Here is a 17,449-nt window from a genome sequence, read left to right as displayed (position 1 = left end):
GAAATTGAAATTTTAATTAGATCAAGAAACGAGGAGATCGGAAGCGGATAAGAGAAAAGCGAAATTAATTGAATAGCCGAGAAACTTAATCCGTCGATAATCGAGGTAAGTTTTAAGCAATTGAGTTGATTGAATTTAATTATAATGTAATTCATGAATTCAATGGAAGTACATAATTATATATGTATAGTTTGGTATAATCAAAAGTGAATACATATGTATGGTTTGATATCACCGAAGGTGAATATATATACATTTATTTGATCTAGCCGATTGTGGTAGAAGTATGTGTATATATATTCAAAATGGTAGTAAGCTTGAGATGAGCACTAAGTGTGCGAAGTGAAATTGGTAATGAGTACTAAGTGTAAAAAAATTGATCATTTGGCACTAAGTGTGCAAACTGAATTTATACCGAGTACTAAGTGTACGAGATCGGTTAATGAGCACTAAGTGTGCGAGTTTATCTTTACGTATCAAAGATGGATTAAGGTGAATAAATGTTTATTTGTTTGTTTGAATTAAGCTCAAGAGAAAAAGGAGCTAAATTCCGAAAGGGGGAAAGCAAAAGTAGTTGATTAATCAATCTGTAATTGTGCAATGACATTCAAGGTAACTCCTTAAGTAATTAAATTTGATTTGCTGCGCGCTTAAGATTATATAATATGATAAGAAATTATTTGACCTTTACAAGTTCGATTTGCAATAAGTGTATTGAATTTAGGCTATAAAGCCGAATATGAAATGGATGATTTATGTATATAATGTGGCCGAATGACTATTAAGTAATGATGTGAAAGTGTGTAATATGTGTGTACAATTTTACTGTACTTGTTTGTATAAAGTCGAATGTGAATTGAATGGTATATATGTGGTGACCGAATAGCTATTATGAAACAAAGTCAAAGAATAGGATATTTGTATAATTGATGAATTGTGACTATTGTTCCTACTTGATCGAAGTTGTGTGTGAAATAATTTGTGAATATGGCATATAGTCGAATGGTTATTAAAAGTGAAACTGGGATAGTGAAAAGATTATGTGTTCTTTATGTATGATTATTGAACCAAAAGTTAAAGGGTAGGTGTACATTTTGTGTTTATATTCGAACGAAGCAATTGAATTACTAATGTGATATGTTATGTTAAATGTGTTAACATGTGAAAAAAATATGCAAGATACTGGAAATGTATCCGGGCTAAAGTCCCGCAGGCTTCGTGCTGAAAATGTATCCGGGCTAAAGTCTCGTAGGCTTCGTGCAGGAAATGTATCCGGGCTAAAGTCCCGCAGGCTTTGTGCTGGTAATATAATTTCCGGTTTTATACCTAGCAGGCCAAGTGCTGATGAATTTGATAAAAGTATACAATTACAAGATCCTACACTAAGATGACAAATTGAAAGTGTATTACATATTAAGTTGGTCAGGTATGTATCATGTACTCGTATGTGATTTTGATTTGAATTAAATTATAAATGTATAAAGTGATGCATCTGTGAATAAGTGTTATGACTGTAAATGTGATCGTGATACATTCGGTAAATGTGTGAAGTTATGTGAAGTGATTTTATGTTTATATTCAAATATAAACACTTGGTCCTTGTGGAAAGGTTTGTGGAAGTATATGATTTTATTTTTAGGTGATTACGATCATGGAAAACTAAATGTGAATATGATATTGTATTTTATTCGTTTCAATTGAACTAAAGTTGATAGTGAAACATTTTAATGCCTATGTTATATGAGTTCGATCTTGAATGGCATGATATACATGTTTAAATAATTTGAATGCAAGGAATGTGTGAAAGAGCAAATTTGTAATAAATCTGCTTGGGACAGCAACAGTAGCGTGATTTTGGAAAATAACCATAAATTGTGGAAATTAAATTAGAAGCTGAATAAATTATGTAATTAAAGCTTAATGAGTCTAGTTTCTTATAAAAGAAACCATGTAAGCAAAAGAATTGTAGATAATGAGATATTTGAAGTGGCGTGACATAGAGTCAAAATGACTTCGAAATACCCTGTTCTGTTTTTAGAAAATCATTGTAAATTGTACAATTATTATTATAAGATAAAATTTATATTCTTAGACTCCTTAATGAGTCTAGTTTCAAATAAAATAAACGAGAACATATTTTGAATTCTATACAATGAGAAATCTGATTTATAGTGAAGAATGGTCAGAATAGTCAAACAGTGAAACAGGGGAAAATTTAAGAAAAATCTGGTATTGATTGGTCAAACCAAAAATTCTGAAAATTTTATAGATATAAGATATATGAGTCTATTTTCAGGGAAAATTAACAGCATATGATTTGGAGTTTTGTATCTCCAGTTATAAAAAATTTAGTGACTGCTGCTCAGCAAGACAGCTTGTAGTGATTATGTGATTATGTTGTGAACATTGAATAAACTTGGTCAGATGTATGTAGTCCATGTGAAAATGAGACGTGATAAATAATAGATAAATATATGCTATATGTGCTTGACATGTGACCTTGTGGTTCCATGAATCAAACATGGAAAAATATGACATGTTTTGGTTGGTATGTATTGGATATGTGCAAGTTTTGTTCATACGAATGAATTGACAGTTATCACACGAATTTAAAATCATAGTCATAAGTTATTTGTAAATATAAATTAGTGAAACTATTTAATAAGGTTATATGAACTTAAGATACTATGAATGTATATACAATTGAGATTATTTTTCAATTCGGATTAGTGATATGGAATTTTCATAATTATTGAAATGATTTATTTGCTTAAGGCTTACTAAGCTTTCAAAGCTTATTCTGTGTGTTTTTTCTATGTCTATAGGGCTTTAGAGAAATTGCTTGGGTTGGAAGTCGAGGAGATTTCATCACACTATCGAGTTATCATGTGAGTAGATAAAGTTTGTATATCATTAAGGTTTAAGGCATGTATAGAATAGACTAATAGTGGAAGGATATTTTGGTTAACGTATTTAAGCCATGAGAATATGGCATCTTTTGGATGTTTAATTTTATAAGTTAGAAATTCGATCACTGGTTGTGTCTAGCATTTATATAAAAAAAAATCTTTATTTCAAGAGAATGTTCAAAATTTTACTGTTAAGATCTGTTTTCTGATTTCCGGTAACGCCTTGTCCTATTCCGGCGATGGTTACGGGATAGGGGTGTTACACTAAGCTTTATAAGCTTACTTCTTTCACTTTCCCATGTTTCAGAGTACTTAAAAGCAAGCTCAGGTTGGAGGTCGTCGGAGATCACTTCACACTATCGACTATCAAGTTACCAAATGGGTATCTTCGTTTATAAACGTTCTAGTTTATGGCATGAATAGGGACTTAGCCATTTTGTGTGTATGTCCTTATGATATGGCTAAAGAATGGTATGTAAATATTTGATAATGATTAGCTATTGAAATGGCTAATGAAGAACATGTTTCAGTGTTGTGTATGCCTAAATGGTAGTTAATACAAAGAAATCAGGAAAAAGTGAAATTAGCATTAAAACAGTATTGAACAACAGCAGTGATGTGATCTTGAAAAATAGCCAAGAATAGTAGAAATGGAATTAGGTGATGAATGAGATATAGAATTAAAGCTTATTGAGACTATTTTCACATGAAAGAAACAGAGTAAGCAAAAGAAGTGTATATTAAGAGATATTTGAATTTTAGTGAGACACGGTCAGAGTGATTTCTGAATCCTCTGTTCTGACTTTATAAATTCACTAAAAATTGTACAAAAAGAATTAGGAGTTATAGTTTATATTTCTAGATTCCAGACGGCATGGTTTTTTGAATTCTGTACAGAGAGAAAATTGATTCGTAGTGAGGGGAGGTCAGAGTAGGCGAACAGTGCAACAGGAGAAACTTTAACTAATAAATTGTACTAATTGGCTAGACCAAAATTTCTGGAAAAAAAAATTAGTAAGAAGATACATGAGTCTAGTTTCAGGGAAAATTCACGAATTTAAATTTTGAGTTTTGTGACTCGAGTTATGATTTATTTAGTGACTATGACGTAGGTGGGCAGTTTTATAAGGAATAATGAAATAAATTGTTTTGATTTGTCGAAGTCTTCGGAAAATTTTTAATGTTCTCGGTTTGGTCCCGAACCATTTCAATTGCATGTCTTAGGGTCTCGAGGGCCCTTTTTAGGGACATATTGAATGAATGTAAATAAATTAATTTTAAAAACAAATTTTATGTCTCGAATTAGTATGTTAAGTCAGGTAACGCCTTGTGCTCGACTCCGGCGACAGTCTCGGGTAAGGGTGTTACAAGTTCCCTCACCGTAAGTGCTCTCCAAAAAGGTAGATGGTTGGTTATGAAATATAGACATGAGCAAAACTCAATTCGATTCAAAAAATTGGAAAAAAAATTCAAATTTTAAGTTATTCGAGTTTCGAGTTCCTAGTTCGAGTCGAGTTGAATTTTACAATTCAAATAACATATTGATGTAAATACCTATTTGTCCTTGTCAATTTTGAAAATAAGCAAATTGGTCTCTCTCCTAACAAAAATTATAAAAAAAATCAAAATTATTTTTAAAAATTCAAAATATTTATAATTTTTTTTGTATTTTAAATATATATATAAATTAAAAAAAATCTAAAAAAATACAACGAAAGTTAGAATTTTAAATTTTCTAAAAGAATAATTTTAGGACCTAAATAAGTTAATTAATGATTCAATTTTATCACACTAAAATATCTTCTTCTTTTTTTAAATTATTTTACTTTGATTTTTTTCAAATATATATGGTTTTTCAAATTTATTTGTTCTAACATGGATTAGTTATGCTATAACAAAATTTTAATTTGACATGTTTAATTTTTTAATTTAACTCGAATAATTGTACTTGATTCGACCCAACTCAAATTTCATTTCATTCGACTCAAATTGAAAAAATTTCAAATCAAATTAGGATGATAAAATATGATTCGTTAACTCGATTATCTCGAAATTTTTTCACTCAATTCAATTGAACACTCACCCCTAACAAGATGTGCTCCATTCTCGTGAGTGAGGACTGAAATCCTGATCACTTGGTTAAGGGATGAGATAAGCAACCACCACATCACACCTCGTGGTTTAGATTTAAACTATTTTGATCATTTGAATTTGTTTTGTTTATATGAATAGTGGAGATATGATCTTATATAATTTATTTTTTTATATTTAAAAAATGTAAATTAATTTTTCTCTTGGAGATAATATTATTGGGAAGAGTAGCTCCTCCTAATATAGACGGTAAAATGAACATGGACAACCAAAAAAATATAATTTAATAATTTTGATTATGCAAACGACTTTATTTTATAAATTAAATACTGGCTCGTTATATACTGTATCAACACAAAAGAAAAGGCTTAATTATTATGTAAGTATTAAAATAGTTTTTCCTAACAAATAGAACAATTAATTTAAACTTAATGTCATTTGCTTTTAACATAATATTAAAATGAGGAGTAAAACTCTAGTTAAAAAAACCTTACAACTTAAGTAAAAAAATCCTTCATTTTGTTGAGCTAAAAATAACCAAGTAAAATTAATCTGTTACTAATTCTTGTATTAAGATGTAAGATAAACTATTATCAATGTCATTAAATTATTAGTAAGTTTAGTTTGGTCACTCTACTTTATTTAAGTTATCGGGCAGTTCAAATTGTTGTTGTATGGCTTTTTCTATTCGCATCATTGCATTAATCGAAAGCTCTTATTCCCGATCTATTTTACAATTGAGTTTTTTTTACAAAACAGTTTTGAGCATCACGAATCTGCGAATAAAAATCCAAACAACTTTCTTTTACGATCTTCAACACCGTTTGTTAGATTGACTTAGATCTAAGGTATATACTCTTCTACTCGTCGATAGGTACTGACACATCGTACCGATTCTCAAATCATTACTTATAGCTTGCTAGCTTGACTAAAAAAAAAGACCTTAATAACTTGGTGACTTAATTTTTTTTTAAAAATAATTCAATGTCTATTTTATAACTTTGTAAATTTAAATGGATAAAACATAAATTTATTAATAATTTAATAAACTTGGGTTTAATTTACCTAAAAATGCATAGAAAAAAATAATACTCCCATCTAATAAAAAATAACTAAATTAAAAAGGAAAATGTGAGACAAAATAGAACTGGCATTGGTGGGCCTTTAAATTAATAACGGCAGGCTCATCTATCAACCCATATTAATGGCTACGAGAGGGGCCATTTGGAGTAAAAAAAAATTGTCAAGTAAATTTCAAATTTTAAGAGCGTGAAAAAAACTTATAAAATTAAACTAATATTCCAATGAATAAAATAGGTTATTTAATTAAAAAAGTTTTAATATCTCAGTCCATGATCTGCTATATTTCCCTAATAAAAAATAAATATTTTTATTCACTCCAATCATTTTGATGCTTGCATTGAAATTTACCTATTTGAGTAATAGTACGTATAGCTCAAGAAAATAAAATTAAAAGAAACGAATTATACAAAATCTAATCATTAATTTACAAAAATATGTTTATATTTTTTAAATCTAAAAAAAATCTCTTATTTTTTATTCATATATGAATACAAACCTTTAACCGTATAAAATAATTAAATTATTTTTTAAGTATTACATAATGTTTAAATTCATAATTATCCCTTTTAATAATATTTATTTCAAAATTTAAATTTATATTCTCCTTTTAAAATTACAATTTATAATCATTTCATAATACTTTTTGCTGCTCCCAAATGTACCTTTTAGGTTTGAAAACAACAAGCCCACCTTTTTTCCTTTGAGCTACTAGGATATTGGAAATTGACATGATAAACGACAGCGTATTACTGAAATACCGACGATAATAGAATTGTTAGACCCACGCTGCGTTACAGCCGCACAGCTGCACTTAAAGTAATGGTGACCGTCCGATCCTTCATCGATTTATTGGAATATTCCCAATAAAGAAACGCGGCAGTGGCTCGTTTGTAAAAGACTGAAGTAGAATTAAAGCCTCTTTGATTTTATCTTCAGGTAGACTCCATTGGCGATTGGTCCAACTCACCTTCCCAACGAAGGCTTCTTTGGGCGACTTGCCAACCAACTATCCGTGAAACACCCCCACTTTATCATTATACTTTCTCAAATTTCTTGATTTCTCTCGTTCCTTTATGAGGCCTTGATTGTGGAGAAAAAAAGGAAGAGATCATGGGTTCCGATTCATTGGCTCAAACAAAGCCGATTCCAATACCGACCCAAGAAGAAGATCCCTCAAGTCAATCTACGGCTCTACTTGCTTTCGACACTGATTCTTCTTTAGACTCGGAGGTAAAATCATCCCCTTCAAACCGCCACGCTTCCATCATCTTCATCGCTTTGATACTCATCACTTGCATTGCTCTTTCGGCGGACTTCGCTTTTGCTTTCCTCTTTTATTCTTCTTCTTCTTCTTCTTCTTCTTCTTCTTCTTCTGCAGAGAACAAATTCTCTCGTCCTTTGAAGAAACTGGAAAAACCGGTGGTTCTTTTGGTTTCATCCGATGGGTTTCGATTTGGGTACCAATTCAAGACCCCAACACCAAACATCCACCGTTTGATTCAAAACGGGACTGAAGCTGAGATGGGTTTGATTCCTGTTTTCCCTTCTCTCACTTTTCCTAATCATTACTCCATTGTTACTGGTCTTTATCCTGCACATCATGGTATTATAAATAACCATTTTTTGGATCCCAAAACTGGTGAGTTTTTCCATATGGCTAGTCATGAACCCAAGTGGTGGTTAGGTGAGCCACTTTGGGAGACCGTGGTCAATCATGGATTAAAGGCTGCTACCTATTTTTGGCCTGGAAGCGAGGTGAAAAAGGGCACTTGGGGTTGTCCTGAAAAGTTGTGTATGAAATATAATGCTTCTGTTGCTTTTGAGGATAGAGTGGATACTGTTTTAAGTTATTTTGATTTGCCTAGTAGTGAGATCCCTGTGTTCATGACATTGTATTTTGAGGATCCTGATCATCAAGGTCACCATGTTGGACCTGATGATCCCGAGATCACTGAGGCTGTTGCTAGAATCGATAGAATGATTGGGAGGTTGATTGATGGTTTGGAGAAAAGAGGGATTTTTGAGGATGTTACTATAATTATGGTTGGAGACCATGGAATGGTTGGTACATGTGATAAAAAGCTGATTTTCCTTGATGATTTGGCACCTTGGATCGAAATTCCGGCTGAATGGGTTTGGTCTTATAGTCCGTTGCTCGCTATTCATCCACCTCCGGGTCAAGCAGCATCGGATGTTGTAGCAAAGATGAATGAAGGACTGGAATCTGGAAAGGTTGAGAATGGCAAGTATTTGAAGGTTTACCTTAAGGAAGAGCTACCTAGTCGGCTACATTATGCCGCAAGTGACCGAATTCCTCCCATAATCGGGCTGATCGAGGAGAGCTTTAAGGTGGAACAGAAAAGGAGTAAGCGAAAAGAGTGTGGAGGATCACATGGATATGACAACGCAATTTTCTCCATGAGGAGCATTTTTATTGGTCATGGTCCTCAATTTGGCAGGGGGAAGAAAGTGCCATCTTTTGAGAATGTTGAGATATATAACTTGGTAACTTCAATTCTCAGTCTACATGGTGCTCCCAACAATGGATCTTCAGCATTTCCTGTATCTATTCTTTTACCCAGACAGTAAATATTATGTCCTATACATGTTTTGAGTGATCTTAGCTGCTGAAGTATGCAAGTACAATTTAGCAAGATGATTACTGCGAAAGCCAAATGATTATTCGTTTATCGGCGAGTTCATACATAACGAGACGGTGCAGAAGAAGGATGTTTAGTGAAATAGGATCCATTCAGATGTTTGTACTTGACATTTGTTCCTTGACTCCAACTTTTCCTTGTATCTGAGCTGTACCATGTCATCTGAAACTCATCTTACCATTTTGGTTCTATTATGATGTTTTAAAATTATAGAAAAATACAGTACATTGGCCAAGAGCAAGTTATTCTAGCTTTTATCTATGCTTCTGTCCCCCACCTTAGATATTAAAACATAGATGTTTTTATTAAATACATGCTTTGTCTTATCTGCAGAGAAAATGTTAATGGGCTAACTTGCACCATAAGATTTAGCTTTTTTTTAAATAAAATGGTAAATTACACCAACAGTCACTCAATTTTAGGCTAATTAATAAAATAGTCATATAAATTTTATTTCAGTCACCTAACTTTTGAAAAATAATAAAACAGTTATTAACGTTATAAAAAAGTGACAAAATAGTCACTGACTAACAATTTCTGTTTGTGTTTTAACAGAACTGCTGATGTGGCAAGTTAACTAGCTGATGTGGCCAGTCAACTTGCCACGTTGGATGAAGAAATTGAAAAAAAACACTAAAAAAACCCCTTTAATAGACAAGAAGAGACTGTAGAAAGAAAAGTCTTATTTACCTAAATTGGCGGGGTTTGATTTTTTACCATTGAAACTCCATGTCTTTGCTCTTCTTTTACGTTTGCAGTTGAATAGCAGCATCAATTACCAAATCCTCTAAAATGCTGTCAATTAACTCTGTGAAAACTTCCTCCATATCGAGTCGGTTATCCATCCATATTCCAAATTTCTGCCCATCCTTTTCTACAAGTTGTTGTGATGTCTGTTGGGGCAACTCCAGAAGGAGTTGCCAATCGACATGTCTCAACACTTCATGAACCAGATTTTTTGATAACATAGCCGGTTGAAGTCGTGGATAGAGAAGCGAAATCCATGGGGAGCATCCAAAATAACATTGATCTATCTCCAAAATGACTTCACTGATATAGCCAAAAAGTAGCCTACGATCGGTATAGGACTTCTCAAGCCATACTTCAACATTATTGAACAAGGATGCATCAGGCATTTGGTCTAACAAAAGCCATCTCCTAGATAGCTAACCCCAATTGAGACCAGAAACTTGGAGAACTGCTCTTATGCTTTCAGACAAAGATCCTTACTTATCCTTGGAAGTACCTGCAGTACTCTTCAGATCCAACTGGGATTCCAATAGCGAAGTTGCATTGTGTTCTTTGATATCTATACAAAATGGTTCGACCGGTGGTTCAGCTGCACAAGATTCAGATGTTAATTCACCATAAAAAACAAAACATATGCCCTATATATAATAAGCAATTTCTACCGAAGGAATTCATTCACCTGCTAGAGATACAGTGCTAGGAGAGTTAACGCTCTCTTCGACAAAGAACTGTTCAAGAACCGATACAGGACTTGGCGGTCCGTCTTCGACTGTATGATCGTCAGCTCGATGATAGGGCTGACAGAGTAAGATTTGAGGTAAGTCACAGTTTATGAAAAGGAAAATTGAAATTGATTTCCACCATGAAAACCCAAAGATTTATGAAAGGGGAAATTGAAGTCTAATAGGATTTACGGAGGGAACATGTTTTTCATCTGTTTTATGTCCAAGCATCTCCATTTTTTCTCTTCTTCTTCTTTTTCTTCTTATTATACTATTATATAAACCCTAAATTGTTGCTAACCCATCAGTTGGACGCCGTCATCTGTCGCGTCATTTTACCGTTACGTGTGTAACAAAAAACGGTAAAAAAGATTATTTTATCTTTTTTTAAAAGTTGAGTGACTGAAATAAAATTAAAGTGACTATTTTGTCAACTACTTCAAAGTTAAATGACTGTTAGTGTAATTTACTCTAAATAAAAAATCAACTATTTATTATAACAATAATAGTTGGATTTAAAGCAAGGTTGGGATCTGCTGGTGCCTAACTTTTTAATTTCCCAGCAAACGCTGTTGACAACATTGCACAAACTGGCAACTCCCGACCGGAGGCGTAGCTAGGGGTGACGGGCCCCACCCCTAAATAGAAGTTTTTTAAAAATGATAAAAATTACAATTTAATTTTAATTTTTCTTAAATTTTTTTTGACTTCGGTGCCTTGTTCAGGACGTACGCGTGTACCTTGGAGAACAAAAACCCGGATTTTTTTTTTGCACGTTTAAAAGCATAAAAGATACTTGTGCAATTAATTCTGGCCTCACAAAGTGTTGAATCTTTCCTGAATCTTCCAAAGAAATGTAGTGTTCCACGCGTTCCAATAACTGGTTTCGTCGAAGCTTTGCAAATTATGTGTTCAAAGATGTCCATTTCAGGTTTAAAAGACTCTAAATTGGTTTGTTTTTTTATAGTTTTTACAAATGTTTAACTTTGAATGTTCATGGGATGGAGGAGAAAGAAACAATTTTTGGTTGATCAAATTTGGTAGGTCGGATGATAAATAAATGACAAGCCTTTGCTGGTCTTGCTTTTGGCAGTTTCTGTTTATCAGAGGGGAATTTCCATTCTACTATTCCGCTTTTACACTTCAGAATCTTCTCCCTTCAGTTCTCAAATGGAAAAGTTGATAAATTTAGAATTTTTTTTGGAAAAACAATTTCGTTGCCATAACATTTTTAATCCCAATAATAAATCTGTAAAAGAATTGTAAATTAGCCTAATTCCTTAATTTGTCTTATAATTGGGTAACAAACAAAATTTTAGAAGTTTTTCTCTTTGCCTTTTCGTATATGTGTTTCAAAGTTTGACCTTCCACTTTTTCCAACTCCAATCCTTTTTTACTTTCGCCTATATAAATCAATGCTTAAATCCCACCAAAAGTATACCAATATCTTTCGAATCTCTAGACACTAGAGTAGATGGCAGATGCTATTAGATTATCGGCGTCGTCGTTTCATTGTTCAACGTTTCTCACTTCCTCCTATGCATCCACCACCTTGAACTCTCCACAAGCGGCTTTTTCTCTTTCACCCAAATTTAATTTTGATAGGAAAATCTGTAATCTTTCTTCTTCTTTTGCCGGCGTTGCTCCTCTTCCTTTGAATTCCACTAAGCATTTGCTGTCTTTCAAGGTAATGGAGTTTGCATTTTCTATTCTTGGTTTTTAAATTTTATTAGTTATATTATGAAATTATGATTACCCATTTGTTTATGCTGTTTTGTGTGAAAACTGATGCTCTGTTTCATTTGAACTTTGTATTTGTAGTATGAAAACCCCATTGGTTTTATATCTTTTGGTCACTTGTTTTATATGTAGAAACCATTGAGATTGACAAGTTGTTGTTTTGCAGGTGCATGCAACTATGACTGAAACAAGCAAACCCAAATGGTGGGAGAAAAATGCAGGGCCGAATATGATTGACATTCACTCTACTCAAGAATTTACGACTGCCTTAAATGAAGCTGGAGATAGATTAGTTATTGTTGAGTTTTATGGAACTTGGTGTGCTTCTTGCAGAGCTTTATTTCCCAAGGTAAATTCATGCCTTTTTCTTTACAATATTTCATATTTTCTCTAATATCTCAAGTATTTATGTTTTGCCCCTTTTGAAGTTGCCTATGTTGTTTCTGAATGAGTGAGTTCTTATGATGTTGCCTTGTTATGAATATGGCAGCTCTGCAAAACTGCCCAAGAACACCCTGAAATTTTGTTCCTCAAAGTCGATTTTGATGAGAATAAGGCTATGTGTAAAAGTTTGAATGTTAAGGTGCTTCCTTATTTCCATTTCTACCGTGGGGCGCATGGACAACTCGAATCATTTTCGTGTTCGCTTGTCAAGGTATGCCTTTTAACCCCTCTGTGCCTGTCGACTATCGGTTCACTACTAGAATCTTAACTTGCTTGAAACACATTAGAAGTAAAATGGTCCGGAACTGGCATGGATAGATGATCGACTTTCTTACGCAACTACATCAATTATCAGAGAACATCCTAGATAAACTTATTACCTGCTCAATCTTCATCGTCTTAACTATATCTGCTTCGTTTCCATATCATCTGCAGTTTAAAAAACTTAAGGATGCTATTGAAATGCACAGACAACCGTGAGAAAACGCTAGTCCATTTAAGGGAGTTGGAGACTTGAATGCTGAATCTGTATCAGCTCCGTTCGAAAAGCCTGCAGCATCAAACTAAACACGTACGTGTTTCGTTACATAGTATGCTGATTGCCATGATATTTGCCTCTGCAGTATCAAAATATTTCTGTATGTTCCCATTTTTATAAGTAGAAAAGAATATACTAGGTAGAAATTCTTAGCTAGCTGCATTCTTTTTCAGTCTTATTCTACCCCTTGTAATGTAACCTCGAAATTCAATTGTAAATCAGATTCACATGTCTCTGTTGGATTAGTATTTGTTTTTGGTACAGGGGTGTAGGCTACCCAACTTGTTTTATTTATATATACACAGCAAAAACAGACGCCTGGATCTGATCTTTCACGAATTTGGAGTTATTAAATCTACTTAAAATCTGAAAATTTACCGTGCTGGCTGGCACTTGCCTGACAGCAATGAAACCTAGCAAGGAGATCAAATATAATAAATTATATAAAAAAAAAGGGAAGAATTGCTGTGAAGATATGTGGCTAACTTTGAAGGCAAACTACAATGTTTTTTGTTCTCTTCTAGTTGGCTTTGCCTTTCTTGTGTGAACCCTCAATTTATTGTTGGAAGAGTTTGTACTTTCTCTACTTTTTTTTTTTTGCTCCTCTCCCTTCATTAAAAGCAACAATATTCAGACAAAGCCAAACATAAGAATCGGCACTTTTGGTGGTTAAGAACTATCAACTTTGTTTCTGATCCATCATTGTATTCACAATTTCAGCATTGCCATTTAATTCAACCACACTCTGCGGTATCTTGTACGAATATCCCACTTTCTGATTACAAAATTCTAGACCATGGATGTTTGATAGGCCATTAACAACAGTTTCCAACTACATGCATGTCGTCACAGATTGAAAAACTGTCTCAAAAGAAGATGAAAATGGTGAATTTCATCCACCACCCACAAACACAAAATTAAACTACAGCTGGAAAATGGACCCCTTTCCACTTTCCATACAATGATATCAAGTCCACTCCAAAAGAACAGAGGAATCTTTGCCCCATCCTTGAACTTTTAAAAGGATCATCAATCATATCAGCTTAGCTGCCTCTCATTTTCGTTTTTCATTTATTAAAAGCTCAAGCATCTCATCCAAATCCATGAACACGACAAAAGATAAAACAGAGACAATAATTTAAAGTTGCAGCAGATATTACAATGCATCTTCACAAAAGATTAAAACTTTTTATTAAATGGCTGATTCCGTTTTCATGGTTGGACTTGGTTTCCTAAACCGATTCCGTTTCTTCTTCGTCAATAATCCATATCATGCTTAGATATAGCTTATATTATTAAGAACTGAAATCTTTTAACAAGTTTTTGTACAATGGAACACTTTGAAACTCACACTTTGGCGAAATGCACTGCAAAAGCAGCCTTGAAGTATGTTCTTGTTTAATAACAGCATCCGCTTTCTCCACAAGAACCGCCCCAACAATCCTCTCGTACCCGCCTCCGCCACCGCCAGCCACGTAAGCGACGAGCGCCGCCTGAGCCGGTGGCAAACTCGGATTATAAGCTGCCGATTCCATGTAAGACCCTTTGTATATATTGCCTTCAACATCCAGCAACGCCATCCCAGATGGACAGCCGCTGTAAGGCGCGTGTGACATATTGGCCGCATCAAGAGCCGCATGTTTTAAATCATCGACACCGTTGATTTTGCCGTTGCACAAATCGTTGCAAAAGGACAAGCCGTTTCGATGAGGCTCGAGGAGAAGAGGAACGTCTTTTTCTAGCAAATCGTCTGGGCCGAACCTATGAGGTAAGAAATGGGACAACGGAGTAAATTCTTGGTCTTTATCATTACAATTATTGTTTATTTTGTTTTCTTTTTCGTCTTCGGACGAAGTTATGAGGATCTTGACATCGGAGGCGCCACGGAGCTCTTGGAGGAATTGGCGGCAATGGCCGCAAGGGGCGGCGGAAACAGCCAGGTAACTAAGACGTGGTTCCGCATTGAGGGAAAGGTTGGTGATGAGGAATTGCTCGGCGTGGACGGACTGGTTGAGGGGAAGACCCGGGAATTCAAGGTTGACCCCGAAAAAGATCCGACCAGACGGTCCCATTCCGACTGCTCCGACGTGGTAGTTCGAGATTGGCGGGCGAGCCAAGGTCTGGGCGGATTTGACCAACGACGGGAGGAGTTGGAGCACGGTTTGGCCCGATTGTTTGGCCATTTGTTCAGCTTCGGCAGACTCGATCACGAATCTGGGTCGATCCATTTTGAGAGAAACGTTAACGGGTTAACCCGTTTACAGAGAGGGCGGACCGGTTTGGGTGATTTATGGATGAGAACGATGAGAGGTCGTTAAAATGAGGAAGAAGGGGAGGGAAGGGAAGCTGTGAGTGGAGGTTATTTATAGTTGAATTGGCTTCTGGTTGTCATGAAAACAGTAATTAATTGTTTACTACAGTACTTTTAAAAAAAATTATTACTATAACTCCTTCAAAAGTTAACCCCATTCATTATTAGAAAAATAAATAAATTGCACTACTCCTTCTAATGTTGCTTATTTTGTTTGCATGTGTTTTGTTACATTTTTTTTAACTTTAGCCTTATCGTGCCTGTATGAAAAACCACAAGTATGCTTGAGCAATATTTTTTAAAAATAATAATAGAAAATATAAGTAATTTTTTTTTCATAATTAAAGTATTCATCGTTAACAGTAGTAATTAACTCTTTCGTTATTGGTACTTTTTTAAAAAATAAACTTTTAATTATGAAATATATTCCATTCTTATGAGTATACTAGTTTTGATTAAAAAATTATATAGTAATATTTTTTTAATTAAATGACTTGTTTAATCTTATTAATAAAATTATTTTTTTCTCTTATAAATATATCATTTACCTAACTAATATTAAAAAAAAATAAATGTTTTGGATTAATATAAAAATAAATCCTTGCAATTGGCTATTTTACGAAAAGCATTTGACTAATGAAAATTGAAGCAATTGTGTTAGGTCATATATTAAGCGATATAGTTCCGGTTGGTATAATTAATCTATAATATTAGTTGTGAGAGTGACGTGCACAGTCAATATTTATTTATCACTTGGATCCCTCTTTTAGTTTAAAACTAATTCAATTATTTATCAACGTTATGTTTTGTAGTAGAAAAACCCAAAGCAAGAATCAAACAAAACAACTTGGGTTTGTTATTATATTGAAAATTCTTATATTTGTCAATTAGTCACCAAAAGGCATTAAAAATCCAACACAAGGTATTTGATTTTAGTTCTAGTTTTTGATGGTGTCCTTTCGTAGTTTTTCGAAGTATATTACAATATACCTACCATTTCACTGTTTAGCAACGTCAAAAATATTTAACAAATAATTCTCACCAAGTAACTTTTACCTACCTTAGAACACACTAATCAATTGAAGTTACTAGTAATGTTGTTGATCATATTGTACATGTGCAAAATGCTAACGTCCCATGTTTTATTAGCACTTGCGGAAGGGTCGAGGAAGGAACAAATCTCTGTTGGTTATAATTTTATAAAGCTAAACTATGGAAAAAGTCAATAAACCAAAAAGAAGGAAGGGAAAGTATATATATATATATATATATATATTTGTCAGACACAAAATTATTTGTTTGAGTGAAAGCAAGAAATTCAGTCAATCAAACCCATGCCTTGGTTTTTTTGTTTTTTTTTTTATGTTAGTTCTTATTATTTGGTAAAAGAGAAACCGCAGTTGCTGGGGTCATATTTTCCATTATGCTGGTGGATTTGAATCTATATAACAGGTTATTCAACTTCACCTTGAAGCATTTTTCATTTTGCAGAATAGAATCATATTCCTAATCCTCTGTGTTGGTTCTGTATGTAAATATGTCATCTGATACAACCGGAATATTCCTATCGTCAACAAGCCTCAAAGGCTGTAAATGTGAGAGTAGCCTTTATGCTGTATTGATTTGAACCCATGTGCCTTCATACGGACATATCATCCATTTTAAAATACACCCTAATTTGAGCTTTTTAGCTTTTACAAGAAACAAATAATATGAGTCCTATCTCCAGGCTGTCCTAGACGCTAGATCCTATGTATTGTTTACTCAGGCTGAAGATTATGAGAAAGTTCCTCAAATCAATGAGTTGCTAAATTTTTAATATATATTTTTTTGCAATTTTTGGAAGGAAAGCAAAAGTATAAAATTAGTAAAATAATTGTGAAACCTTATGTATTAGGAATTAGATTACAAATTGATATCTGTTAAAATTTTTATCTATTTCAACTATTAAAAATTTATTCTTATACATTAACATAAGGTACACGTAGTACGTCATATATTATTATCTGATTATTTTATCAGCCACGTTAGTTTTTAACATTACAAATAAATGAATTTTAATAGACTAAGTAAATTTTCTCTTTAATTTAATGTATGGTGACTACTTTTCTCATTTTTTGACTAAAGAGAACAAAATGTATTTTAACTTTTAATATAATGAGCTCTACGACACTTTTCATATAACATCCCTTTATTTACAT

The 17,449-nt window shown here is 33.4% G+C and overlaps 3 protein-coding genes across 4 annotated transcripts; 2 read left to right on the top strand and 1 right to left on the bottom strand.

Annotated features, from left to right (window-relative positions):
• The first annotated feature begins 6,914 nt into the window (after nucleotides 1-6,914).
• LOC107937730 (ectonucleotide pyrophosphatase/phosphodiesterase family member 1) lies at nucleotides 6,915-8,993 on the top strand. 2 transcript variants are annotated; one of them, XM_041112864.1, is made up of 2 exons: nucleotides 6,976-7,313; nucleotides 7,462-8,993. In XM_041112864.1, exon 2 carries the CDS (start codon nucleotides 7,605-7,607, stop codon nucleotides 8,670-8,672), a length of 1,068 nt encoding a protein of 355 aa, XP_040968798.1. In that variant the 5' UTR covers nucleotides 6,976-7,313; nucleotides 7,462-7,604; the 3' UTR covers nucleotides 8,673-8,993. The 2 variants fall into 2 exon arrangements, with proteins under 2 accessions (XP_016726178.1, XP_040968798.1); XM_016870689.2 differs by having other exon boundaries at nucleotides 6,915-8,993.
• Nucleotides 8,994-11,220: 2,227 nt separating this feature from the next.
• LOC107937703 (thioredoxin-like 2-1, chloroplastic) lies at nucleotides 11,221-13,256 on the top strand. Its single transcript, XM_016870656.2, has 4 exons — nucleotides 11,221-11,902; nucleotides 12,122-12,304; nucleotides 12,446-12,610; nucleotides 12,835-13,256. Exons 1-4 carry the CDS (start codon nucleotides 11,690-11,692, stop codon nucleotides 12,877-12,879), a joined length of 606 nt encoding a protein of 201 aa, XP_016726145.1. The 5' UTR covers nucleotides 11,221-11,689; the 3' UTR covers nucleotides 12,880-13,256.
• Nucleotides 13,257-14,105: 849 nt separating this feature from the next.
• On the bottom strand, nucleotides 14,106-15,451 carry LOC107937702 (cytidine deaminase 1). The gene has a single exon (XM_016870655.2). It carries the CDS (start codon nucleotides 15,163-15,165, stop codon nucleotides 14,233-14,235), a length of 933 nt encoding a protein of 310 aa, XP_016726144.2. The 5' UTR covers nucleotides 15,166-15,451; the 3' UTR covers nucleotides 14,106-14,232.
• Between the last annotated feature and the right edge of the window lie 1,998 nt (nucleotides 15,452-17,449).

Source organism: Gossypium hirsutum, chromosome A05 (genome assembly GCF_007990345.1).
Source record: "Gossypium hirsutum isolate 1008001.06 chromosome A05, Gossypium_hirsutum_v2.1, whole genome shotgun sequence".
Lineage (NCBI taxonomy): Eukaryota > Viridiplantae > Streptophyta > Magnoliopsida > Malvales > Malvaceae > Gossypium > Gossypium hirsutum.
The sequence above is the reverse complement of the archived record's forward strand: the minus strand, read 5'-3'. Positions and strand labels throughout refer to the sequence as shown.

Coding starts and splice junctions, on each gene's coding strand:
- LOC107937703 (XM_016870656.2), top strand. CDS start 11,690: ATGGCAGATGCTATTAGATTATCGGCGTCGTCGTTTCATTGTTCAACG. Junction 11,903..12,121: donor AGCATTTGCTGTCTTTCAAG/GTAATGGAGTTT, acceptor GTTGTTTTGCAG/GTGCATGCAACTATGACTGA. Junction 12,305..12,445: donor GCAGAGCTTTATTTCCCAAG/GTAAATTCATGC, acceptor TGAATATGGCAG/CTCTGCAAAACTGCCCAAGA.
- LOC107937730 (XM_016870689.2), top strand. CDS start 7,194: ATGGGTTCCGATTCATTGGCTCAAACAAAGCCGATTCCAATACCGACC.
- LOC107937702 (XM_016870655.2), bottom strand. CDS start 15,165: ATGGATCGACCCAGATTCGTGATCGAGTCTGCCGAAGCTGAACAAATG.